The 27,809-nt window shown below is 36.8% G+C and overlaps 1 protein-coding gene across 1 annotated transcript; it reads right to left on the bottom strand.

Annotated features, from left to right (window-relative positions):
• Positions 1-945: 945 nt before the first annotated feature.
• LOC120334486 (uncharacterized) lies at positions 946-27,531 on the bottom strand. Its single transcript, XM_078120368.1, has 16 exons — positions 26,229-27,531; positions 25,112-25,255; positions 22,331-22,526; positions 21,857-21,968; positions 21,165-21,258; positions 19,986-20,172; positions 19,308-19,464; positions 17,597-17,715; positions 16,448-16,572; positions 15,137-15,183; positions 13,896-14,153; positions 12,712-12,807; positions 10,641-10,854; positions 6,384-6,530; positions 5,746-5,798; positions 946-4,171 (listed from the first exon to the last, which is right to left on the bottom strand). The coding sequence occupies exons 1-16, from the start codon at positions 27,481-27,483 to the stop codon at positions 3,992-3,994; spliced, it is 3,384 nt and encodes a 1,127-aa protein (XP_077976494.1). The 5' UTR covers positions 27,484-27,531; the 3' UTR covers positions 946-3,991.
• Positions 27,532-27,809: the final 278 nt, after the last annotated feature.

Consider the following 27,809-nt stretch of genomic DNA (forward strand, 5'->3'; position numbering starts at 1 on the left):
CGTCAAGTTCATATTATGTCCCAAGATATTCATCAAGCAGGACACAGAAATCCATAAAATACACGGGTGTGAAACTGTGGAATGCCTTACCAAGTACCATTAAATCTTTAGGCTATTACGGTTTCAAATTATATCTAAAAAGTAAATATATTAGTTATTATCTCTCTTCCATCAGCCATTGATTGGAGTATTCAGTATGATTCGCCATCTTCTGTCCATAGCTCAGCAGTCGCATTTGTAGACTGTCGCCATGGCTGCCCAAAAAGCCGGAGGAACTATAGGTGTAAGGAGTCTATTTCTAAAGTACCCGGTACTTTAACTTTACCAACCTTGGTGCAACCTCTACACTAAAATGCCAAAATTCGTTATATTTTAATTTATTGAGCAAGCATATGCCTACCATTCTTTCGTAAATTTTATGCCCACTTGCTGTGGAGCGTATTGTATATATATATATATATATATATATACATATCCACGTTTTATGATTTATTAGAGCTTACCAACTTCTATTCAATTAATCACTTACAATTTTGTCTTTGGTCTAACCATTTTCCCCTCGCTTGTCGTTTGTCTTTTATGTAACTTATATACATTTATTCAAATATGCCTTTTTTATAAATTTATAGTTGAGTTGTTTTTCTTTTTTTTTTCTCTATTATATGATTTTAGTAAAGTTGCGTTTGCTGCGAATTTTTTCAATGATTCAAAATAGTTCATCATAACGACTATTGCATAGTCAATGTTTGTAGCAAATGTAGTTATTTTTTTACACTGAACCAGTAACAGCGCTTTAGGTGTCGCTGCTTGAAGACCTAATATGGTCCCTCGCGACTCCTGTCGCACAAATATCATTATTATTATATTTATTTATTGTACCAATTTTTTGTGCATTTGATGTTTTTGTGACGACGAATAAATGATTGATTGATTGATTGATCAAAAAAGTTCTGAATTTCCAGTAGCAAGAATTTTGCAGAATCAAAACGTACAGCCAGTCATGACACTGACTAAAATCCGTGTTCCCATGGATAAAAAATAATACAGCAAAATTTTAGACGAAATATCAAATTTCATAGAATTCACGCAAAATTTTGAAATAAATAAAAGTAATAGCCTTCTAGCGAAGAAATTAATCTTTAACCACTGAAAATTTCAAAGCAATTGGTCCAGTATTCGAAGAGAAAAGCGATTTTTTAAAAACGTGTCAAAGAACAAGAACAACATAATATTGAAACGATCGTTATGGCCACTAAACGTGTCCAATAAAGACCCAAGACTTCCTATATTTTCAGCAGTTCGGGCCGGGGCACCATTCTGTTATTTCACCGCAACCAATTTTCCCATCAGTCTGACTTGATTCTGCACAACTTAGACAAGTTAGAAGTATTGAACAATATAAACATGGGGGCAATGACCTTTGACCTAGGGGGGATATCGCAATAACTAAGCAGTTAATCGTAACACATGCTAAGACTTACAGAACTGACTATATTACGGACCGTTTTCGAAACTCTAATCTGAACAAGGCCCTGTACTAAGGCTTACTGTACTGATGCGTACGAAGCTTCTATTTTTAGAAGGATATTTGTCTGCCCAATTTAATATGCTATGGGTTAAGTAGCAGGCATCGAACAGCAGTTAGATTCCGAATAGGCGCTCCCGAAGTATGAACCCTAACCTGGTACACATACTATGTTCAGTTTGTGCGCCATCTTGGTGCACATACTTCTGAAGGTCCTCCGAATGCCATGAGGTTCAAACAATCTATGCTCAATAAAGTAAAACACCCTCTGAGATAACTTTGTCAAGCAATGAAACTGGAAAAAACGAGTTTTCTCTTTAAAGGGAAATGTAAAATCAATTTTCAGCGTCTGGCATTGTGGCCCCCCACTGTGGCTCCTTTGGGGATCCACAGACCCCCGGTCACAACCGCTAGCATATAATTTGAATGTGATCTTTTACCTCCGACGACACAAAAATTTACCATTATACTTTTATTGTCAGAAGACAAATCGTTACCACCTTAAAAGCAATCAAAAATAATAAAATAGATTAATTAGAAAGTAATGAAATCACCAAGCAGCATTGTACAGCTAAAGCTAATTCGACACAATAATATAACCTACACACAAGAAGACATTGCACCTGCAACTGTGCTACTACGACTGTATAACAGACATTACTTTCTAATACGACACAGCCGTTACAACATAAATTAGTTCACAAATCACAATTATTACGCTTTTCTCCCTAACTTCCAATGAGAAAGATAATCAGAAAACCACCGACATAACGGCTTGAACAACCGGGTATACGGTATCGAAATCCTAACATTTCGAAATAAAAAAAAATTGACTTTTTGGCAAAGAAAAATCCCCTTGGACAGCTCAAAGCACAAAAATTTAATTCTGAATTTAGTGCAAGAGCTGAGTTTCAATGTTTAAGTGATATATGGTGCCCATAAAGTCCTAAAATTTTGCTAAATTGCGAAGGGAAATTTATCGATACCATATAATTGTTTTGGCCCTCACAGATGTATTAAATGAAGTAAAAATAATTAAGCAATTACTGATTCAAAAACAACAATCCTGGGTAAAATATATTGAGAACTGATTTGATAACAAATTTGAAATTGTAAAGAGACTTTATGGACACCCTGTATAATATCGTAAGGACCAGATATATGGAGTCCTAAATCAACTGCTGCTTTAAAATTCTTCTCCAAAAATGGGTAAAAAAATAATTGAGACAAACAAGATTGCAATATTTATCCCAGATGAGGGATTTTAAGTTCTCAGACCGATATGCATTTTTCATAGATAGTGGTGAGAGCAGCAGAAAAGTGTGATAAACATCGAGATTCTGGGGTAAAAAATTAGTACGACCATTTTCCAAAAAGAATGAAATTCAAAAACGAAAAACTATGAAAAGGAAGCAAATTGAAAAAAAAATTATAAAAAAATAAATCATTTTATTTACAGCAATATAAGTTTTTTGCCCATGCCAGCCCCAGGTTGATGTCCGAGACAATCAGCCACTGACAGTAATACTTCAGGTATTTTAAAGAACATGAAATTTTTATACCCAATGCTTTCCATGGCTCTTGCTACAAACATTGCCTTGTACAAGAAGCCGCTTATAGTGGTCTACAACTGTTATCGTTCAAAAAAAGAGGGTCGTCTTCGGTTGGCCATTGTCTGCTCAATTTAATTCTACATCCTTGGTACTTGCTAGACATGGGATACCCTAGTTCATACAGTCGTTTCATAAACCTCACATCGACAAGCATCTCTGTGAATGAGGAGTCCAGTAACTTTTCCCTTCGCAGGGGATCTCATGATATTATGTCAAGTACCGGTACATGGTTACAGTTTTCGCCTAATCTAACAGGTTCATAAAGAATGCCATGACAGATAAGTAGTTTTTATAAAGGCATGACAAGCAGCTGAAAATAATTTTGAAATTATTGTCTTTACAAATACAGCAATTTTTCGCTTCAACATTGCATGCCTAATTAATTAATTTTGCCCATATCCTAAACCAACGATATGACATGAATGTCTACTATGACTCGCGCAATGAGCAACCCAGTTAGGTTCTCCAACATGAGAGAAAAATGTCATTCTCCACCGGATTTGGTCTCTCACTCAGGTAACCAAAGGACCTCCATGAGATTCGATTCTGGGACTCTAAGGTAACCAATGGTGCGATATCAAGCGTGTTCCGAACGCACGACCAATTACATTTAAGGGTACTCATGTAGTATGTGAACCAAGATGGCGGACACTGGAATGTAGTATGTGTACCAAGTTAGGGCCAGGCCATAATTTTAGCTACAAATACTACAGGAGTCACTTGGCTAGTCCCCAAACTGATAATAGAACTAAAGTAAGGAAAATTGGAATAAAAATATGGCCTAACCCCAACCTAGTACACATACTATGTTCCAGTGTCCCCCATCTTGGTTCACATACTATGGGAGCGCCATTTAAGACAAATATGTTTTAATTGCCCTCTGTATTTTTACCCTACAGACAGGGCAATGAGATATTGCCTCCGTGCATTGCATGCAGCAGCAAATGTGTCCGCATGGCACGAACACCATTTCAGCAGGATTAGTGAAACAAATTTTGCACATCCTCTCCTCTTCTATCTTGTGCAGTTGTTCCTAGTAGAAAATTAAATAAAAACAAAGTAAAGTAGCAATATAGGGTGTCCATAAAGTCCATTTGAAATTATTCAAAATTGCAAAGAAGATTTATCAATACCATATATTGTTTTGGCTTTCACAGATGTATTAAATGAAGTAAAAATACTTTAAGCAATTACTGATTAAAAGATAACAAACCTTGTTAAGATATATTGAGAACTGACTTCATAACAAAATTGAAATTGTAAAGAAACTTCATGGACAGTTGGCACTATGTGGAACTAGGGCTGGGCATTTCCGAATACCTGATGATCTCAGTATTAAATCAAATGCCTCTTTCAAATAGAATCTTGAATAGTTTGAACAGTGGTCCACAACCTTTTATGGCTCGGGGCCGCTTTTCTGATACTTTAAGCTCTCAAGACCCCTCTGTTTATCATTCCAGTAGTATTATTAATGTTATTTTGATTGATAGATTCCATATCCCATAACTCATGCTCAAGAAAGTCCAAACACCCTGTGAAATAACCTTGTCAAGCAAGGAAACTGGGAAGACCTAGGGAGGAGGGGGAGGGAGTAAAGGGAAAGTAAGATAAGGTTTGGGCCTATCATTGTGGCCCCATGCAATTGCTCTGTGCCACCCTTGGGGAGTCGAGGGCTCCCAGTTGGGAACGCTGAATTAGAAAATTAGAAGCTATTTAAATTAACATGTAACTCTTATTGTATGTAATGAGTCCTCAAGACACATAAATTACTGAAAACATGGAATTCACCACTCAGTCAGTTGCTGAGTTGTAACAAACAATAAGAACATGTTTCACAAATAGCTCACTAGAAAGAGTCACATGACAGATTTGCATTGTAAAAAAATAGCATATCAAAAGATTTTGGGATTCACCTTGAAACAAGATGATGGCAATTTGAACTTTGACTGAACCGATTTGAATAATTCACTATTTGATCTATATATTCAATTTAAAAAGCACAGCCCTATGTGAGACTACCTATTCATTTTATATGTCTTTTTGTTAGTGGTCTGAAGTTACAGCCAATTTTCAAAGTCACTTGAGTTGAATTTTGAAAATCATCGTTGTTGCCAAAATTCTAGCAAGGTTGATAGTACTTTTCGACGGTTTTTCACTGTTTTTTAACGTTTTTGGCAAGGTCTCTAGTGCTTTTTGAGGGTTTTTCACTGTTTTTACGCGTTTTGGCAAGGTTTCTTGTGCTTTTTGACGTGTTTACACTGTTTTTGCATGTATTGAGAACCTTTCTAGTGCATTTTGACGTATTTTAACTGTTTTTGCACGTTTCGGCATGGTTACTCGTGCTTTTTGATGCATTTTTACTGTTTTTGCGCATTCATGCACATTTCAGCAAGGTTTCTAGTGCTTTTTGACGGTTTTTCACTGTTTTTGCGCATTTTGGCAAGGTTTCTGGTCTATTTTGACGGTTTTTACACGTTTTGGCATGTGTGTCACTTTAAACAAGCCAGCGGTATATAAAGAACGACTGGAATCCTTTCAATCGCCTCCTTATTTTTTCACACAGCCCTAGACTAATGCAAAGTGTTAACACAGAAAGAATCTTCTTACCCGAAGTGATGGCGTCATTTCCTCATTGCCTGCTACCTGTTTTTTTGTTGTTTCTGTAAAAAAAAATCATCAATAAATATAGCTATAAGAAAAAGAGATTAGTGTTGGGTAGGGTGGTAGAAGTCTCTAAATCTTGGGCCTCCAGTAGAACATAGAGTCGAGTCAATAAAGTCTTACTCACAGTTACTTTATGATGAGTTCGAATCAGTCCATTTGGATGCCTGAAGTCACTTTGATAGAACGAAAAAGAAACCAATGAACCATGACTGGGCAGAATATTTGGTACAGCTGTTGTGTGTGTCCCAGGTTAATGTTAGACTATAATTTTATTTCGATTCTCCTTATTTTAGTTCTATTACACGTTCAGGTACTGTCTGTGTTAGCCAAGTAAATATTCATTCTCCTGCCCATAAGTTCCAGTCCCTTTATATAACTTGATGTGAAGTAGGCAAACAAAATTAGTTCCTCCATATACACTTCTGGAGTGCCGATTCCCATCCTAAACTAAAGGTTTTAATGCTGCAAGGGCACCTACCTTGACTAGATGATTTAGCAATATGAATTTACTTATATCTTCAAGTGAACCCCGACTAGGCAGAATATTCCCATTTGAAACAAAAGGTGCTAATGCTGCCTACCTTGACTAGATGATCCAGCAACACTTCCATACATATCCTGATCCATGGCTTCTTCATCTTCGTTTTCATCAAATAAAGAAACTTGATATTTTCCTGATCCTGGGGAAGGTCCAAGTGATGACATCGGTGTAGTTGCTGCACTGTATACTGTGAAAAATATAAAATTTGAGATAAATTCAAAATGGCTTCACTACAAATTGCTATAGGTTAGCTATGAAGAAAGACAGACACCGAGTACAGTTATAGGTAGTCTAATCTTCACCGAGTGTGTTAACATCAAGGATGTACTGAACCACTTGTTTGCAAAGTCAATCAGCAAAAAAATCTCTGCAGCGCAGCATACCAACAGGTCGCAGAGAGCCAGAATAACACTTCCATCGGCGCTCCGAAAATATTCGTACCACATGACGTACAAACCTGAACAACCTTAACCTGGTACACATACTATGTTCAGATTGTGCGCCATCTTGATATGAATACTTCGGGAGCACCCTTCCATCTGCTACCAACTACTGAAAATTTGAATGGCTTGGCAGTTTGATACAACATCTTTGATTACCCTGCACACAAGTTGTGGGTACAAGTTTCAAAGAAAAACTTATGTGATATATATAAAATTGGTGACAAACAAATATAACTTACTATAAAATATGAAAATAGATATTTCATATTCATACACAAAGAAGGAAAAGCTGATATGACGGCTTGGTCATATTGCAAATCATTGTCGCTCAAGTTATTGGTAACAAATAATAACTTATCCCACACCAGACATGGAATGGTAACCTGACGAGAGGCCGTGGTTCGCCATACGATTAGGCCCTTTTATCAATTTTCCTCTCCCCAGAGATGAATAAGTGAATCCCCCTCCTCCTCTTACCAGTACATGCCAGGTATGGGGATATTTATTTTATGATAGCCCAGTGTTTAGGTGTCTAATTGTAAAGAACCAGGAAGCCATGAAGCATACCTTAATGATCACAGAGTAGTGTTGAATTCCCTTTTATAATCACAAAGACACAAATTGGTCCCATGCACTATTCTAATGTGACACTTAATTTAAAATCGATCATTATTTTTTTCTGATTGTGTATTTTTAAGAATATTTTTCACCAAATGGCTTCATTGCTGCTATAATGCAACATCAAGGTATGACTGACTGGATGATGCTTCGGGTCTTTCGTGGCCCCACGTCAACGGCTATGAGTCAAAGTTTTCTCTTTTTTTCAGTTTTACTTACGGTAAATTTTTTCTAGATATTGATTCTTGCATGAAAATAAATAACGTATATATTTGCATGAATGTATCAGCTTTATAACATCTGCTCCTTCAATTTTATCATTTTCCCCTTGATTCCTGAATTTGAGTTCAAGTCTAAAGTGATCTTAACATTGTATCTGACGCTCCAGTTACTGCTCTAAAATTTTTTAGATAAACCAAACTTTCTGAAGGTAATGTTCAGGCAACCCAAGCTTTTCTGAGGCAAGATAATCTGCTTTATACTATTAAAAAGATCTCACTTCAGCCTGAATTTCCTTCCTCACAATCATTTCTCCTTTAAATCCAAGCCTAGCCTTGAACAAGTCTTTCCTGAATACAGAATCTTGTGTCTGACGAAAGCCTTTGAACCTGCCTATACTAAAATTAAACCTTTATCTTCAATATTTTCGTACAGGCATCTGTTGTTTCAAATCATCACAGATATTAACGCCTGAAGGGGTAACATAATAAGCAAATCTGACAACTCGAATAAAAATCCTTTGTTTCAGTAAAATGAGGAGTTACCTCATATTCTTCACCTCATTAAAGGAACACGTACTATGCCATGACTCTTATGGATTTCATCAAAAACTGAGCTCATCTTCTGTATCATACACTTAAATTTGAACATTTTTTGCAACAAAATGCAGAAATTGTATGTCTGAGAGAACTTTTTTTCATCTGAGTCTGAAATAAGCTTGGTCATCACAACAATCAATGGTTTTGGCATTCTGTTTCTGATTATGTATGGTCTCTTCCTGAAAGACTTCAAGTACTTCCAGCCTTTAATCAGTCATTCCTGAATCCTGATACCTGTTGACACTCTAATCCTGATGTATCGAATATACTGTAATTAATCCATATATCTATATCTGCAATTTCAAACCATCAAGAAACTATATGCTTTATGGGACCACATCAAAAAAAAAACTGAAAACACATAAGACTAAATCTCTGTTCGAAAAACTACATGCTTTGTGACCCATTGAAAAAAACTGAAAACACATAAAAAAGACTAATTTTCTGCTCAAAAACTACATGCCTTATGTGACCTCATTAAAAAACCTGGAAACACATAAAAGACTAATTTTCTGTTCGAAAACTTACATGCTTTATGGGAACTGAAAACACATAAAAGACTAATTTTCTGTTCTGACAATTAAATATCTAATCTGTTAGGGGGAAAAAATGTTCTATACAGTCATACACACATCGCCTTACATGGACTCCACTAAAAACTAAGTACTGCCTATGTACATGTTTTGTGTCCTGATTGAACACCTTGCCTCATTTACACTGCAATGAAAACTGAGTGCTAGAACAGTATGGGCTTGTACACTCCCTAAATCATGAGACACTTCCATTTAGACTTGAATCATTAAATATACAATGAAAAGGAAAATTTCATGTACAATAAAAGGTAGGATAGGATTTACATATTTATCTCAAGGGAGAGGAAAGTCGTTGGGATGGTTTAATTATATGACGAACCACGGCCTCTCGTCCAGTTACCAGTTCATGTCGGGTATAGGATTAGTTAGGCAATCTATTTGTTTTCGGAAGCATGGACTAGAAACAGTGTTTGCCAACTGGGAGGAAATACAAGATATTACTCTGCATTTGGTAAAATTTTACTAATATTGTTCAGTTACTACTTACTAGTATTATTTATTTTATGCCTATTGCAGGAGGAAACCCAAAATAAGCATAAGTAAGAATAGAATAGAATTAAGGCTGCAAACCACTGCTAAAGACCAACAGACGAGTCTACCAGATAGCAGGTATCGATAGAATTTGAAATAAATACGAGTATATGGGGAAAAGTGGACAAAAATTTATAACAATCCTGACTGCAATAAATTAAGAACATGTATTAAAAATAAAAAAAGCTGTAGGAGTCAATACAATAGGATAAAAATTATTTTATTTATTATTAAAAGACAAAACTGACAATTAATAGCACCAGTTGGGCCTTAAAATTATGGCCAAGTTTATTTTTTCAATTAGTAACACAAGAAACGATAGCATAAAAAATTGAAAAAAAAAATTAGGCACACATTTTTACTATAGAAGCCGTAATATTTAATTAAGATTTAAAGCAATGGCATTTTTTTTTCATTGAAAACTGATATTGGAGAGAAAAAACAGATAGATAATGCAAGGTAAAAAAGTGATTTGTGAGCCATTGCAAAAATATTTTCACTCGCTTATAACTTTCTCGCTCTCCAGATGAAGCTGAAGAAAAAGGCACCGAAGTCGCTACCTTTTCAATTATAGCTCATGCTTGAGTAGGTTTAATGACATCGCAAGCTAAAAACTCCTTGAGGAAATTGGGTAGGCAATGCTGAAGTAGAAGGGATGTAGTCCTGTCGTACTTTGGTAGCGTTTTAACTAAGGTGCAATCCATAGAGAACCTTGTTCAGAGTGGATCCCATGCCCACCACCTCGCCCATGGTATGGTAAATAGGGTAGGCAATACTGGACCAGGTGGGTAGCTCAGTACCTATGTGCAGACGCCTGTACAGAGGTTTGTTGAGGCTGAACCCCATGCCCACCACCTCGCCCAAGGTTCGGAGGAAACCTTTTAAGGCTCATGGACCCCTTCTGGAGGCTTTTTGGCACTCGCCCCATGTTCATCACTCCAGTGATATTTATAGTATGGGACTATGGGAAACATGGGATTTTCCTATAAGGGGAATAGTTTATAAACAATATTCCATTAAAAAATATTCTTGAGCCTATCATCGTGCCCCCCCCCCCCTCCAACTGCTCTTAACCCACTCAGAGGGTCATGGGTCGCCAAATGAGAACCGCTGAGTTAGACAATTATGGAACAGAAAGATTTCAATCTAAGCGTTTCAAAATATGTTAGCTCAGTGAATAGAGAGCCTTGCTCAAAGTGGGAAATATACAAAAACGATGTACAAAAAAATATTGTTGTATGGGTGGCAAACAAAAAGATAATTTGTGGCGTGCTGTGAACATTTTCTCGCTCACCAGAAGAAGTTGAAGGAAAAAGCATCGAAGCCGCTCCTTGTGCAGCGATTTCAGTAGATCTTGCTTGTTCATTCATTCGTCTTTCCTGATCTTCCCTCTCAATTTCCTCTTCCTTCTTCACAACATCATCCAGTAACTTAGCGACTGAATCGTAGATTTCTTCAGAACTGGCTTCTGTATTAGCTTCAATTTTTTCTTCAAGAAGGATTCGTACCTGAAAATTTTTACAAAAATATAAATAAAATTTTTTTTAATATATAACAGATCAAAATGCTTTTACTAGGTCAGGGTTTAGCCCCCATGGGATCTTCTGGGGCCACATGCCAAGACCTTCACTGGGTACCATTCATATTGACTACATGGAAACCCCATTTAAACAATACCAAGTTTTTTTTACTGAAGAGCAGCGGGTCACAGAGTGTTGAGAGTCCCTGGAAGTGGGCCACAGATTACTTAAGTTTGAGAGCTATTGTACGAAGCAATCAAAGTTGCCTAATACAAATGTTCCTTTTACATATACCAGTAAATGAAAATAGAAAACCCAACGTTTATGTGTTGTTCTCCGCTAGTCTAATGTTCATAGTTGTACCAATGATTACACTCTAGAAATGATTATTTTCAAGGCAATAAGTAGTACGGCCATCCAAGTACCGGTATTTACTGAACGGTAATATCTTTTTTATGAACGTCCGAAAGTTGGCACGGGGCACTAATGCCATTAAAATTACGTTTTCTCTTTCAGCAGCTCTTATCAATTTTTCCGAATGAGACATGACAATGCAATAAAAGTAAGATGGGATAATTAGGGCTCCTATCAGATGAAATAGTCTTGATGAATACCCTACTGCTCAAACCCTTTCAGCATCAAATCACAATCCATCATGTCCATAGTCATACCCGTGAATATACTCCCCATGAAAGAGATAGACTGGAAATGCTGTCTGTGGAGTCAGAGAAAACATGCGACCGACTCCAACTTCACATGAAGATCTAACTGCAGCTCCGAACTCCAAGAATGAAATTTTGATCACAAAAATTTTGACGCTTGCAAGCCTTCTTTAATAGACTGTTAAGAAAACTTATTCAAAGTAGTTCTTATTGAGATTCTATAAACATTTCTCTATTTCTGTTAACATCATTGAGTGTCTGGAAACCCGACTTCAACCTAGTTTGAAAAACAACCCCAGAGAAAACACTTCCTTCAACTTTGCAAATCTGCTAATAACCAGTGGAAGGTATGTATTAAAAATTCAGTATACTGAATACATTCTGAAATCTTGGCAAAATAGAAATGAAAATGAAACATGAAAGTGATACATCGAAAAATAAATAACTACAAACATGAGCAAAATCAAATGGTGAATGAACTAATTTTTAAATCAATTGCGTATAAAATAAAACTTATATATAACTTTACATTGCATCACTGTAGAGAAAATAGTTTCGGGTTACATTTCAAAATGCCCACAAGGGTAAAGGTCATCATTTTGAGCCCTCAAGGTCAAGAGACAGAACTTTTTAAAGTTTAATCATGTCGTGATCGCTGTGTACATCAGGGGTTCTCAAAATTTTAGTGTTATGGAGTCTGTAAAAAGGTTGCATGACATTTACGGAGCCCCACAAATTTGTCACTTGACAAGTTCTCTATATTCATAGCATTCTACCAATATAAAATTCTAATACCAAAGTTGTTTTTGAACAACATAATAATAAAGTATTGTTGATATGTGGCAACTAGGATAATGTCAAATTTAAGTTTGTTGCCTCCGGGCCAGTAACCAAGTCTGTTATCTGTAACTGGCTCACGCAGAAGAGTAATAGCCCAGCCCCTGGTGTACATGATCTCACAATGTGTACTAAATTACACTTTAAAACAATTTTAGATGAGATGAAAGATCGGAATATATCGTAAATATCAATCTATTTTTAGACGATACCGATACTAGTACCGTAATTGTGAAAATGGCCGATACATTGGCAGTCACGTCACTAGTCAATACTACATAGGAAAGGGCATTATATTTTTTCATTACAGCCCTCTACACATGAAAGTAACACCAGAAACACTTACAATTCTTTCCGAGAATCCCATAGCTAGAACATTCTTCACAACATCAGAATCTTTTATTTCTTTTTCCACCCTTTCTTTTTTTTTTCGCATTTCCTCCTGGAAATAGAATTCAATGGTTCAGGGTGGTTAAAATGCACTTGTAAATGAATGGATTCTTCGCCAACTTCACATCAAGTTGTGTAAAAAGACTGAAATCTATGGGTAGGGGGTATTCACTTGGCTACAGAGACATTCCCCAAACTCGTAATGAAACTTAAAAAAGGAAAATCGGGATAAAATTATGGCCTAACCCTTCCCTGGTACACAACACACTACGGGAGTGCCCAATATGTCCAACATTGCACTGCTGGTTACCCTACACAGGTGTCATAGGGCAACGTTCGGCAAACTGTGGGCCGCCAATGAATTTTTATTATGGCAGTGGTACACAAAAAAGTAAATTCAACATCACATATAAACGGGTCATATTCAGTAGGGCAGTGGTTGGCAGACTGTAGGTCACAGCCCAATTGCGGGTCGCCGAGCATGTTATCGTGAGCTTTCAAAAAAATTTTATTATGGCAGTTTATGACAGTTATATAAATCCAACATTACATATAAACATGGTTCATATTCCGTAGGGCAGTTTTTGGAAGACTGTTGGTCATACCTCAATTGCGGGCTGCCAAAAAATTTCTAGTGGGCCTCCAATAAATTTTAATTATGGCAGTTCAAAAAAGTTCCATAAATCCAACATTACCGGTACATATAACTGGGTCCTAAATTTGTAGCTCCGTTATCTGCAAACTATGGGCCACGCCTAAATCGAGAGCTGCCGAGCATTTTCCTAGTGGGCATCGAATAAATTTCAATGTGGCAGTGATACACAAAAAAAGTTCCATAAAAACAACATTACAGAATTTTTAATTAATTGGGTATATATAGGGTGTCCATAAAGTCTTTGAATTATACAAAAATTGCAAAGGAATTCATTGATACCATACGGTATATTGTTTTGGCCATCACAGATGTGTTAAATGAAGTAAAAATACCTAAACAATTGCAGATTAACAAAAAATCTGGTTGAAATATATTGAGAACTGACTTCATACCAAAATTAAAATTGTGAATGGACTTTATGGACACCCTGTATATTTGAACTTTGATTCAATTTCATTCCTTACTCAATTTTGGATTAAACATACCTGTGGATCGATAATCACAGGAGGAGGGCTCGGTTGTTGCGCTCTACTGACATTCGGTGGAATATCATGTGATCTTCCTGGCTGGTTAACTCCCTCTAGTGGTGACCCATCTTGACAAGCAATGATTGGACGAGCAAGATGTGGACTGAGAGACAAATGCCGATACACAAAATGTTGTCCTTTTACTTGCAATAAAAACTGACAGGTCGGAAACCATTTTGCATGTTCGACCCATGGTATATCATCGTATTCCCAGTGCTAAAAATAAAATAGTAATAACTGAAAAAGAACCAAATAATTTTATTATTATCTGAGAAAAAACATAAAATCACTTGCGGTCGCTTTCAGGATCGCAAAATTCGTGCCATATGTCAACAGTTCCCAATAGATAGACACTACTAGCTGTAATTTCACAAACTGCTGTTTATACATCTTCTGAACCGTGTTTAGCGAACATGAGTGATTTTTAGTCAGGAATTCAAACAAAAATTAGGCAGAGATGAGGAAGAAGAGTTGACCTTTTGCCTTTATTTCTTAGGCCTACATGTTTACAATCTTTATACTGCATAAAGTACACATTAACAGTTTTTCTTGAAAGCAGCGTTTTTTTTTCAAGTGAGTGCGCCGTGAGTTTTTTCCCTGATAATTTGGCGCCACAACCACAAATAGTTAAGGAATGTCAAAACTCAGTGAAGGGCCATTATCGGGTGTGGCCCATGGATGATAGTTGGCTGGTGGTACGGCATCTTTAAAGCAAAGAACCACCCTGCAATGGCAAGGAGGCCAGCAATCCCCTTGCACATTTTCCAGCAAAGGGCTACCCCCACGGACCCGCGCAAGGTAATCAGAGATGCTGTAGCAAGATTATCCCTAACATTATATGACATCAGCTACTTGCCAGTCCATACCAGGCATTTGAAAAATTGGGCGCTCCCGTAGTACGTGAACCAAGACACCGGAACGTAGTATGTGTACCAGGTTAAAGTTAGGACATAGTTTTATTCCAATTTTCCTTAGTTCAGTTCTATTAAGACTTTGTGGACTAGCCAAGTGGCTCTCGTAGTATTTGTACCTGAAATTATGTACTAACCCTAACCTGGTACACATACTGCGTTCAGGTGTTTGCCAACTTGATTCACATACTACATGAGTACCGAGAATTGAACGTAATAGTTTCTTGTATATGGCATTGGATTTAAAGCGATTTAGCAAACTCGCAAAGGAACAAACGCAAAATTTACCTGAAGTCCTCCGTTACAATACCAGCATTTGACTCGATCTCTCTCTCCTATGAAATTTAAAATAAACACGAATTATTCAATCATAAAATCCAATTCAAAGAGAACAAAACATGCATTGTCTGCTTCGCACAAGTTAACTGTTAGGACATTGTAACGTCATAGGTATAGATCAGGGATGGCGAACCTTTTTCAATGAATGGGTCAAAAAATATAATTTTATCGCGGAACAGACTAGAGTGGGTCACAGATATATAATCAATGTTTATATCTATAGGAAACTTCCGAAACAAATCTTATCTTCTCTTGGTGTAGTTTTGGGCTTTATTTATGCAGCACTTCTATCAGGGACTTTTTATGGCTCTCGATTTTATGAAATTAAGAGTACGAAAACACGCATATGAGTTAACGAAAACGTTTAGGATGATGCGACGAATTATTGTACAGTTCCAAAGGGTTTGGAGGAAATTCCATTCTGATAGTGTTATATTTTTCGATAAGCTTTCAACCACATTGTTACAGGCATTGTTATTTCAGATTTTTAGGTTTTTATTTCAAGTCTGAAAAATTTTGTTTTCTCAACCGCATTGTAGGCGAGAAACTAATAAACTGCAAAGTAGCATCTGGTTCTCGTATAACCCCTAAAACAGTCTGCAAATGGACCTCCGAAAGAGACGAGATGTTGCGAGAAATAAACAGATCAATCGCATTGTTATGTCATAAACGATTTCAGAGCCAATAGCTGAATAACGTTACACAGCGATGCAGAGTGCAGACACGGCATCCAGATTAGGAGTTTTGAAAATTACCATACCGGCCCGAAATTAACAATTTGAGTATGAGGGATCGCAGCCCTGGCTACCAAACTGACGGTACATTATAATAGTTCAGTTATTGTTAGATTAATTTAAGGCTGGTTTGATCAATTTTTATCACTGTTATATTAGCATTTTATTTTATTCGTGCCTTGGCGGGTCACGAATATAACGCGGTGGGTCAGTGGTTCGCCATCCCTGGTATAGATAATAAATTAAACTCATGTATAGAATTAGCAAGGATTGAAATTTCTCACACATACAAGATTAAACTAAATAGAAAACTTATTCGACCTGCGAGCCGCAGATTGCACAGCCCTGCTGTGGGCAATGCTGGCACCCTTTGACCATTTCAAAATAAGTACATACATACATACATAACAGTGGCAAAGAATGATTAAATTTGATAACATTTGGTAAATGTACATCCGAGCCTTAAATTAGAAAAGTTGCAAGCAATTACTTAACGTAGGAAAACACTTAGTACAATGATGATTACCTAGAAAGAAGAATCCAGCTTGTGATATTTCTGCAGGAGTTGCAGCTGTTCTTCCCACCGGCCATCGACAATCGAAAGTATCTTCCCTTGCTGCTAAATTTCTCATGTGGGGGTTGGATGGGAATCTAGGAAAAAAGTATTGTGGTGATTTGCATCTTTAAATCTAGCAACACATTAAACAGTCACGACATTTGACCTTGCTGACGTATACTGTTCATCCTTTATTAATAGCATGGTGTTGTGATTTGAAAGTCATTCTCTGATTCGTGCTGCTTTAAGACTCTTAATTGACGTTCGAGCTAATAAAAGCCTAGTGCAGGGGTGCACTACAATTGTGCGTGGCACGCGACAAGATTATTTTGAAAAATTTGGCATGTATTCTCATTTGAGGTGTGCACCCCTGGCCTAGTGTACGAGCTTGTTTATTCCTGTGTTAAATTCATCACAAACATTTTTGTATGATCGAACCTTTGTGGCACAAAACTAGGTCAAGCTACTTCAATTGAAGTGTCAGAACTTCGTACGACCCATTTTTACATTTATATTCCAGCAAAAGATAATTAGAGGGTTTAATCAGCAGCTACATGAACCACCATACGGTGATGAGAAGTCCAGCAATCATCATACATAATTATTACCCACAATAGGATACAATCATGCGAGTCCCCTTGGGAAAATCAGGTGCACGATAGCAAGACCTAACCCACACAACAGTTTCTTTGAGTCTCGTGCAAATCAGTGCTTACTAAGATGTGAGCTATATAACAATCTATATAGCTCTTGATATTTCAGTGACTGCCTGCAACTTCGCTCCGAGAGTCTTCTTTCACTTCTGAAAAAATGCACATCACCTTACTTTAACAAATTCTTTTGTAAGGTGTGACAAAATTAAACAGTGAACTGAAGTTTAGCCCTGTAGTGAGTTCATGGCAATTTTAGAAAGAATAAAAAGAACCAGCAAAGCTGTGCAATTCACTGAGATTGCGATTGAACAAGATTATGAAAGGCAAATATTCCACCTGCATGGGAAATTTCTTAAGCTCTATGTTACATTTATTTTTGTTAATTTATATGTAAAGTATATATTTATTACTGAATATAAAATCAATGTTGCTTTATTTACTGTTATTCCATAAGCGAAATATTTACCTGCATGGGAAATTTGTGGCTCTTTCATCTGGAGTATCGGGATACTCAGGGACTTTGACATTTCTCTGTTCCGTTCCAAGAATCATTGGACAAGCTGGGAAGTGACTTCGATGTTCATCCTGAATAAGTAAAAGAATTTTTCAACAAAATTTCCATCTCAAACATTCAAAAGTGAAAAGCATAAGAGCAGTGGTCCTCAAACGATGCGGGGCGCCCCACAAGACAATTTTTGAGGGGGCGTGAAGCAAATTAAAAATATTTTTTAGATTTGAGTGGAAATTGATGTTTCTTTATATTGGATATTTACATTCAATCCATGTATATTCAACGTGTTTTTTGAATACAACATATATTCGCCTTACTATCTGTTATTTGTAGCTCATTGTTAGCTAGTTATTTTGGAGGTGGGGTGTGAAACTTGACAAATTTTAAAAAAGGGGGCACGGCCTAAAAAGTTTGAGAACCACTGCATTGGAGCAAAGCTGTTTTCAGATTGTTAGGACTTGTACCCTGCCCAAGTCAAGCATTTGATTTGCATTTAATACAGCATACTGAATTGTTCCAGATCAGCTTGGAAATTTGGTTTCTGCTCATAATTTCACTCAGAGGTATCCTTTACTTCTAAGTGAATGTGTGTGACATTACAACGACCAAATTCTCACAAAATCTCACACGCAACATCTGATATCTCAAGAGTTATCCCTGAGTAAGTGGGCGTATCACGTACGTATATTACTCGGACCAAATTTCACACGCAACGTCTGGAATCTCAAGAAATACAGGGTTCAAATGAGGGTCGGTTTGGTTAAAAACAACCTACATTTCTGACTTTACCTAGGAGCTTACCCTGGAGCTCAATAAGCACAAATAAGGATTTATCAAAGTCCTACGACAAAAAGCTGAGATACCCGAGGGAATTATATAAAGTAGGCTGCAAGCAGCTGGAAATAGCAACGACAGTAATTTGATGATAGATGGATAATCGCGATGAGACCAACCTTTCTATTCCAGCAGTAATTGTTGAAATACAAATATGCAGTTTATCTTCGATGGTTCACAGCTCCTCACATATTTTAGCCTTTACTTTTTAAATAACCTTACGATCTAGGCAACAGTAATTGAGATAACATGCGAGGTGCGGTATCAACATTGGTAAACTACCATGGACTGTTGCTGTTGGAGTCATCAAGGAAATGACCAAAAAGTGCTGGAAAGTGAAAGAAACCAAGGCAGCAAAAGCCAATAAAAAACAGGAAGAAAAAAGTGACTGGAAGCATCTAGCGCCATCAACAGCCTTAACCTAAAACCTAAAATGTTGTGGTGATTTGTGTCCTGAAATCTATCAACGCATTAAACAGTCACAACATTTGACCCTGCTGACGTATACTGTTCGTCATTTAATAGCATGGTGTTTTGATTTGAAAGTAATTCTTAATTTGTGCTGCATGAAGACTCTTAGTTGACGTTTGTGCTAATAAAAGCCTAATGTTTAATAAGCTTGTTTATTTCCGTGTTATGTTCATCGAAAACATTTTTGTAGGATCCAAGGGTTTTGGTACAAAACTAGGTCACAGAACTTATATTAAGTGTCAGAACGACTCTAGTTTTCTCATATATTCCAGCGAAAGGTTCATTTAGCAGTTACTAAAACCAAGCTACGATCGAGCAATCCAAACTTTTTGAGGTAGTCAATAACTCAAAAAATACTCACCAATGCATCATCCTCAAGAGTCCAATTCCTCAAAACTCCTCCGCATGAGAAGCATTGAGTTCTGTCCATGTCACCAAGATAGAAGAATCCTGTTCTTGCTAAAGCAGCTGGAGGTACATTAGGGCGACCGACAGGCCATCGGGCAAATGAAGCAACTCTAGAATTGAATTTTGTAATATTATCAGAAAAGTAAGGATTAAAAGTCCAAGCATCTGAAACCATAACAAGGTAACTATTCCCATAAAGCTTCCCAAAGTTTTTTTGCGGCTTTTCTCGCTAGCCTTCAATATTATCAAAATTTAACTAAGAGAACTGTACTGTGACAGTTTTTTTAATTTATTAAGCGGTAGAAGAAGTTTACATCAATTATGAAAACAAAGTATGTTTTAGTATAAAAATTGTTGTGGCGTGGAATTTTAAATCAGTCAAGCGACAAATCTTAGGTCACAATGGTCAAATGTATGTTGACGCGTTGGCGGAATTGTAGCTTGATTAGGGTTAGTCTCAGTTACAGTACGATATGGATGGATATAGTAATAACATACATTACAGTAATCATTGTGCTGAATTTGATTTGTTCCTAAAATTCACACAGTTTTATTTCTTACAAGTCAAGTTCGAGAGGTGTGATAGGGGTGTGGTTATATTTTTTTATAAATTTAAAATCTTAAATTTCACCTGTCAAGTTCTCTGTTCAAATGTAAATTAGTTAAAAATCTTCTGTGATCAGATGAAATAACATTTGCCATTCTCCATTGATTGGGAGGCATAGGAGCTTGTTGAACACCGGGTAGCCGTCCTCGAGTTGTTCCAGGACCATTTTGAATATGGACCGTGTTGTTTGGCCCAATCCGAAAGCTGCCGCCTAAGAAAAAGATATGTGGATTTCACAAAATGTAAATTTCGCTTAGCAACCTTGTTGTCATGGATACCAGGATGTTAATGTTCAATGTAGAGATGGCCAAAACCAAATAATCTAATGCAGCGGTTCCCAACATTTTTTTCAGACGACCCAGAATTTAAAAATAAATAATTTTGTAAAATTAAAATTCGAAAGCTTTCGCCTAAGAAGATAGGTGGATTCAATTTCACAAAATTGAGATTTGGCTTAGCAACCTTGTTGCCATGGATACCATGATTGTCAATACTTAATGCAGGGGATAATCTATTAAACACAAAGACAGAAAAATGCTTATGAGTAAGCACATAACCACTGGTCGGATACGACTTCCTCTGCTATCAAGCCAATAAATTAAAAATGAATAATTGATAACTATACTCATGCGAGAATAGTAAGGGGGCGTTCCATAAGTGTGTGTACCAATATGGAGGTAACTTTTGTTCGCCTACTTTACATCAAGTTGTGTAAACGGACTGAAACCTATGGGCAGCACAGGAGTATATTCACTTGTCAACACAAACAGTCCCCGAACTCGTAATAGAACTGAAATGTGGAAAATCGGAATAAAATTGAAAAACTGGAGTTCTACAAGAGAAACCCATGGGCTCCATGAGAGAAAACTAGGAGCTCCAGGAAACCCAGGCCTAACCCTAACCTGGTACACACACTACGTGAGTACCTGATAGAGCACATAACCTCTGATCGGCTATATAACCTCCTCTACCATCAAGTCCATGCATCTGAAATGAATAATTGATTACCTATATGCATGCACTAATAGGGAAATGCAAGGCGTGGTGCACCATGTCACCAAACTCAGCACGTCATCCTTTCTCTTTCCCGGATGCCGGGCCGACATCTAGTGGCGTTGCGACTTACGTCGTGGTTGCACTGTGTAAATGCCGGTCGGCCAAATTTTGAAAATCTTGAACGCTACTAGAGCCAAGATACTCTACCTGTTTGTCTCATTCTTTCTGGCAAATCAGCTGGAAATCTCACAACTCTTGTGATTGCGCCTGTTGTAGGATCCCGTTGCTCCAAGACTTGTTCCTAAAAACAAAAATGGCACACGGTAGTTTTAATTAAATCTCCATCTCACGCTATAGTCCCAGCTTGGGGTAGTTCCACGCTATAGTGTGGTGGACTTCATACTATAATACAGTAGTTCCCAAGCTTTTATTATGCGTCGTGCTTCCCTATACGGAGGCTTTTACCACCTAAGGCCCCCTGTTTATCATTCCAATGGTATGAATATATTATAGTGGTTGGCAGATTTCTAATGCCATTGTGTTCAAACAATCCATGTTCAACAAAGGCCCTGTGGAATAACCTTATCAAGCAATGAGACTAGGAAGAACAGAAGGTTTTCTTGTAAAAAAAAGTAAAATAAGTTTTACACCTGGCATGGTTGCCCCCCCCAAATTGTTCTGTGGCCCTTTTGGTGGGCCACAGGGGCCCGGATGGGGACCACTGCGTATTGTAGATATTTCATGACAGTAGTCACACTTAAAAACTTGGGGAGCCGAGCCCAAGCTCCAACGTAAAAAATGAAGCTTTGGAGCCATCGTTTGATTATACTCTAACTCCGGAACTGGAGCCAGAGCCACTGTGAGTTCGAACCCGTTCCCCAGCCCAGAACAAAACTAACGTTTTGTCTGCTATTCCATTGTGCTGAAGCACCACCAATATTGATTCCACCGAATAAACTTCTGATGGGAACATTTCCACAATCTTCTCCTCTTGGGAATGGACAACTTTCCCTGAAATATGGTTGAGTGCATATTAGAGTATCGACTCGTATATACATACTCAAATACACAACACGGAGTGCGTTTCTCAAACGGGGACCTGGGCCCCAAGTGGGCTGCAATGGAGCTGTCTCGGGGCTCTCTAGGTATCATTCAACACATTATGACAACATTAATTTAAAGTAAAAGAGTTGTTCGTTTCTTTGAGCGTTAATAGCAAAATAGAAGTTTCATAGAAGAGCAGGGGATAATAAGTGTTTAGAGTCTTTGAAAGGGACCCATGGAATTTGTGAAAGTTTAAGAAACACTGCGCCAACTAATCAAAGAATTTCTGTGAGAACAGTGCTCCAGATTCTTAAAAATAACAAACTTACTTATGCCATCTCACATCAGAAGGAATGTCTGTATTATTCCATCTTTCCACTGTTCGTGCACAAGCAAAACATTTCACCCGATCGAAAAATCCGGTGAAGTAAAATCCTGCTTTTGCCAGAGATTTTCTCGTAGTTGGAGAAGAAATTGGATAATGCTCAAATGTTGATAATCGATATTGTTCAAGTCTGTTGTCTCCTAAAACAAAACAAAGCTATTATTAATCATTGCTATTCTTATATTCACTGGTTCTAGGCCATGATTTTTCAACAAGACCCTCTGGGCCCCCAAGGGGTTACAGAGCGAGGCATTAGGTAACTACTAACTATTATAATAACATTACTTTCATTTGTTGACTTTTGACTCTGGGTTTTTTAAACTGGGCCCTTGGGCCCCCTAGGGGTTTACAGAGCAGTTTTCTTGGGGTCAAGAAACAAGGAATTATGTAACATTTGCGTTCACTATATTGAAGTAAATTGGCAACTGGCAACAAATATATTCATTTACCTTTGTTAACTTTTTATTACCAAACATGATAAATGGAAACCTGTTAAAGTTAGTTTATTTCCTAATTTTCCATTGCAGAGTAGGGGGGAGAGGGGGGAGAAGATGGGGCTGGGGTGGGATTGGGAATCTTGATTTATGGTCTGTCCATTCGGTTGCATCCGAGAACGATGAGAATGACATATTGCCATGTGGTTGAAATGTTAGTTTAGTCTATGTCAGCACCGCAGGTTACACAATTATGCATCTTGTGTTTAAATCCCTCGACCACCAAATCAATATCAAATGGATTTCAATGCTCAGGACATTTGTAATTTAATACTAAATTAAGTAATATAATTTAGCTTTTTTTTAATTCTGATCAAGCAATGTGGTGGGGAATTCCCACTATTTAAATAAGTATAAAAATAGAATATGATTCGATACTCTTGATTTGATTTGAGTATTCTAGAAGTAGAATAGTATATTATTCTACATTGCCCATCCCTAGTCAGGGTGTAATAAATCAGGTAGGCAATGAAGAATTGAAAATATTTTCAGTACTTCCAAAAATAATACATCCTTACATATAATTAGACACCTGTGAGCTGTGACTGCTTACACAGATCGTTGTTTAGAGCAAAAGGGGTGAGTGAATAAGCTAAAGGGTTAAAAGTTAGAACTAATTCACTGGCTTGTCTCATGTTTCTACAAGAATATAATACAAGGAGCAGGTGTTTCAGACTTCAAACCACAATTGGGGGTGTGGCAGGGGTGTGGCTATGGAAATTTAAGCCAACTGTTATATGCTCAGTTAGGCTTGAACATAGAGAGATAACAGGGCTTGTTTATGTCAATGAAGGACTTTCTAATTATAATTTATTATTAGTTCCTCTACCATGGAAACAACTTTCGGTATCTGGAGAGGTGTGGCAATAAATATATGGGTGTGGCTGCTGGTAAAGAATAAAAGCAAGATGGAAGATGCTGTATGCAGTTGCAAAGAAATACTGATACCTATGCTATATTTTCCCTCCAAACAAGGCTCTGTTCAACCATCAATTGCTGGGTAAGAAACATACTATTATTGAAGAGACCGAAATCTTACCGTTTTGACATTGCCTACCTGATTTATTGCAACCATCGTGGGATTTGAACCCAAGATTTTTGGGTACTCCCGTAGTCTGTGTACCAGGTTAGGATTATGCCATTATTTACTGAGTTTCATTATTTTAGATCTATTACAAGTTCGGGACTGTTTGTGTTAGCCAAGTGAATATCACCCCTACTCATAGGCTTCCGTCCCTTTTGATGTAAAGTAGGCGAACAAAGTTATTTGCCTCCATATTGATATACGGTACACACTTCTGGAGCGCCGTTTTTTGTGTTGTGGTGCCAAAATATTTAAGTCTAATGTTTTTACCACTAGTAGCGAGCCTACGATTTTTCATGTCTTATATATGATGCATATGATGATCTAAGAACTCAATTAGGGTGCGATTGATGGCCTGTCTTAGCTATGATGTTATTGCAGGCTAGAAATATCAGCGGTCCAGAAGTGTGTGTACCAATATGGAGGTAACTAATTTTGTTCGCTTATTTTATATCACGTTGTGTAAAGGGACTGAAACCTATGGGCAGGGGAATATTCACTTGACTAACACAGAAAGTCCCTGAATTCGTAATAGAACTAAAATAGGAAAAAATTTGAATAATATTATGGCCTAACCATAACCTGGTACACATACTACGGGAGTACAGAAATATCAGTCCAGATCCCATGCCCACCACCTCACTCAGTGATGTAATAAAATTGGAAAGGCAATACCAAACAAAAAAGCCTGGATCTCGTAACAAATATTCAATATTGTGATCAGGATTTATATTATAGTTCTAATTCAAATACCATTACTTTGAAATTCTCTTTGAATCCAGTTTTTATAGCACAATTGGGCAAAGTCCTACTGTTGCTCAGCAAGGTCAAACCTAGGTCAAGGTCAACAACTTTGTGTTTTGCAATAGTCACATGATGTTCTGCTGATCACAGCATAATTAAATATGTTCAACAAATAATTCAATAAAGAGATTCAAAGTAATTATGTGATAAGTAAACAGTAAATTTGCTGACAGAAATGTTTGCATATTTGCTTTCATGTTATGCAATATGTGCATTTGCAATACTGGCCGATCACGAATTCCTCCAACCTTGCATGCTAAGCTAATTTTGTGGAGCTTCCCCATATGATCACCCCGCCTCTTTTTCTTTCGCAAAAAAATAACTCCAATTCTAAGGAACTTACCAGGGGGGATATATATACTCTGTTGTCCCGGTGGATCTCTGACATCATCTGACACCCTTCCCGGAGTATCAGATTCCAGTTGGCTGCGCTGCACTGATGATCGTTGCTGTTGCCCATGTTCTTGTCTACTTCTTCTGTTTGAATCTGAGTTGTAATATAAATGAAGAAATCATTTTAAACTTTGTATGTTTTGATTTGATGAAGCTATGTAGAAGCAGGATAATAACTAAATTCAAAATGCAATTCCTACAAATTTCAGAGAGCCAATGTTTTTGGTAAATGAAGTATAAAAACTTTGGTGATATTCTGATATTGCAGAATCGTTAATCTCCAAATCATTATCTCAGGTCAGGATAAGTTGAAATGACAAGGCATTAACTAACATTAACCTAACTTATGACGGTTAAAAAATTGGTGATGGTGGGGCGATAACACAATAGTACTACCTTCAGAATAGCGTGTTTCAATTTTTTTCTATTTCAATTTTCTTTCTAAAAATAACACTAGGGCTTATTCTCGGGGGATGTCTTATTTTCAATTATGAAAAACAAAATTACAAAGTAGAGAATTAAGAGATTTTAAAATATACAGAATATCAAAACCAATATCCATTTACTTATAAATAACACGTTTTAATGTGTAGAAGAGAATTTTTACTATTGACTAAGTCAAAAAAAATTTGCACTATTGACTAGGTCTTATTTTAAGGAAAGGGCTTATATTAAAATCATTTTTAAAAATTCAGTCTAGGTCTTAATTTCAGGGTAGGTATTATTTTAGTGGAAACACTAGGGGATTATTAATAAATAGATATAGTCGGCATTAATATGTGGTATAAAAACTTGGCCATCGCTGTCAAATATTTTCATATATATACGATAGTTATGGATGCTTCCCCCATCCCAATCACGTCCAAGTATTTGAATTTATCGACTGAATGCCTATATCCAATTTGGAATGGTAGCAAAACAGAGGCCGTGGTATCGGTATGTCATATTATTAAACCAACTTTATAGGGTTTCATGCAGGGATAAATATAAAATACTTTTCATACCCTAAATCTTCAAAATATTTTCCAGGAACCATCTTGCCGCTCAATATATTAATACTTATTTACCTTGGTTATTCGTAGGAAACATAAAATTGTCCGTTTCGGGTATGTCCGTATAATTATACACAACAGTGCCGAGGACACTGTCATTTTGTGTACAGCTTTGCAAATACTTTCTCACCAACCTAATACGACTTTTACGTGACTTCTTTGCGTGCTTTGATATCCTGGTTAGTCTCTGTCTTCCTGCGACCTTCTTTGACTTTTTGGGAATGCCACATCTCTGTTGTTCCTTTGTAGCAGCAAAATTTTTACAATAAGATTTTGAAATTTTTTCATTATTTTCAGTTTCATTTGATACAAATGACTTTTCTTCATAAATTGATTGCTCATTGTTCTCACTTTTCTCTCTCATATTTACAATATTCTTCACATTATTAAATTCACAATTCTCTCCATTAAATTTTAGTAAATCCAGTCCAGAAAAGTCAGGGCTGTCTACCTTTTCAGACATATCTGAATTTTCATCATTATAATACGCAAAGATTGCCCATTTTAACAGCAGTCCTTTCTGCTTAAATACCCCCCAAATATTCCAGTTTTGTTCAATAGTTCTTGAATCAATTATATAAAATACTCCACAACTTGGTATAACTTTAGTCCAAAATCGTAAACCAATTAATTTTATGAGGACTTTGAAATATTGTTCATTTAGAGGGAGTAAAAAAAACCTATGTTTTACACAATGTTTATTCGTATTAGTACTGCTTCGCATATCCACCCCTATGCCATAGTATTTAGTAGGTACCACACACACAGAAGTGACTGATTTGAGTGAAAAAAATCGATCCGAAATTGAAATCCTGAATAAATCTTGGTGTTGATCCGAGACTGAATTTTTAGAACTGAAACATAATAATGATTCCATATCCTCCTCACAAAACAGAACTTTATTGAAATTTATTTTATTTCTTTCCACCAATCCAAATTTGTTTTGTTCAAAACCTAATTCATTGTGATTTTTTTCAATGTCTTTATGATCTTGTTCTGAAATGTTTGAAATTGTTTCTTCTTCTGAATACGAAATATTTTTCGCAGTCCCAGTCTCTTTCAGCCTAGTATTCTGTTGATTTGTTATGCCTGGGTTAAAACCCTTGTTTCCCTTTCCACTGCCCCCATTCATCAATGACTTAAAGCTGGTCACGATGTCACTTTCAGGAGAGTCGACATATAGGCCTTCTGAGACTTTGCTATTTGCATCCTTTTCTTCTGAATCTCCTGCTGTCTTAAACATCCATCTATCCCCGTCTTCTTCTGACATTTTACACTTCTTCACTAATAAATTCAAAAAGGTAACGGATAGTAATATTATCTCAATAGCCTATATTCTGAAATATAAAATGTTAGAATATATAAATTGTGTAGTTATACCAAGAAAAAAATCATATTACATAGCATAGTTCTGTAGTTGGGTATATAAATATTTAGGCATATTTTCATATACATGTTTTCTCTTTTATTTAAACAAATTAATTTGTGCAATAGTTTTTGTCTAACCCAGTGGTTCTCAACCTTTTTTCTTTTGTGGCCCATTTTCGTTGCACAAAAACTCTGTGGCCCATCAACTCTTAAATGCAAGGGAAAAGC

This window comes from Styela clava, chromosome 15 (assembly GCF_964204865.1).
Source record: "Styela clava chromosome 15, kaStyClav1.hap1.2, whole genome shotgun sequence".
NCBI classification, from domain to species: domain Eukaryota; kingdom Metazoa; phylum Chordata; class Ascidiacea; order Stolidobranchia; family Styelidae; genus Styela; species Styela clava.

What these genes read in the sequence shown, in the direction of transcription:
- LOC120334486 (XM_078120368.1), bottom strand. Translation starts at nt 27,483, where the DNA reads ATGTCAGAAGAAGACGGGGATAGATGGATGTTTAAGACAGCAGGAGAT. An exon ending in GTTTCCTACGAATAACCAAG is followed by an intron (nt 25,256 to 26,228) that starts GTAAATAAGTAT and finishes ATTACAACTCAG; the next exon opens with ATTCAAACAGAAGAAGTAGA. An exon ending in AATGGAATAGCAGACAAAAC is followed by an intron (nt 21,259 to 21,856) that starts GTTAGTTTTGTT and finishes TTTTGTTTTTAG; the next exon opens with GAACAAGTCTTGGAGCAACG.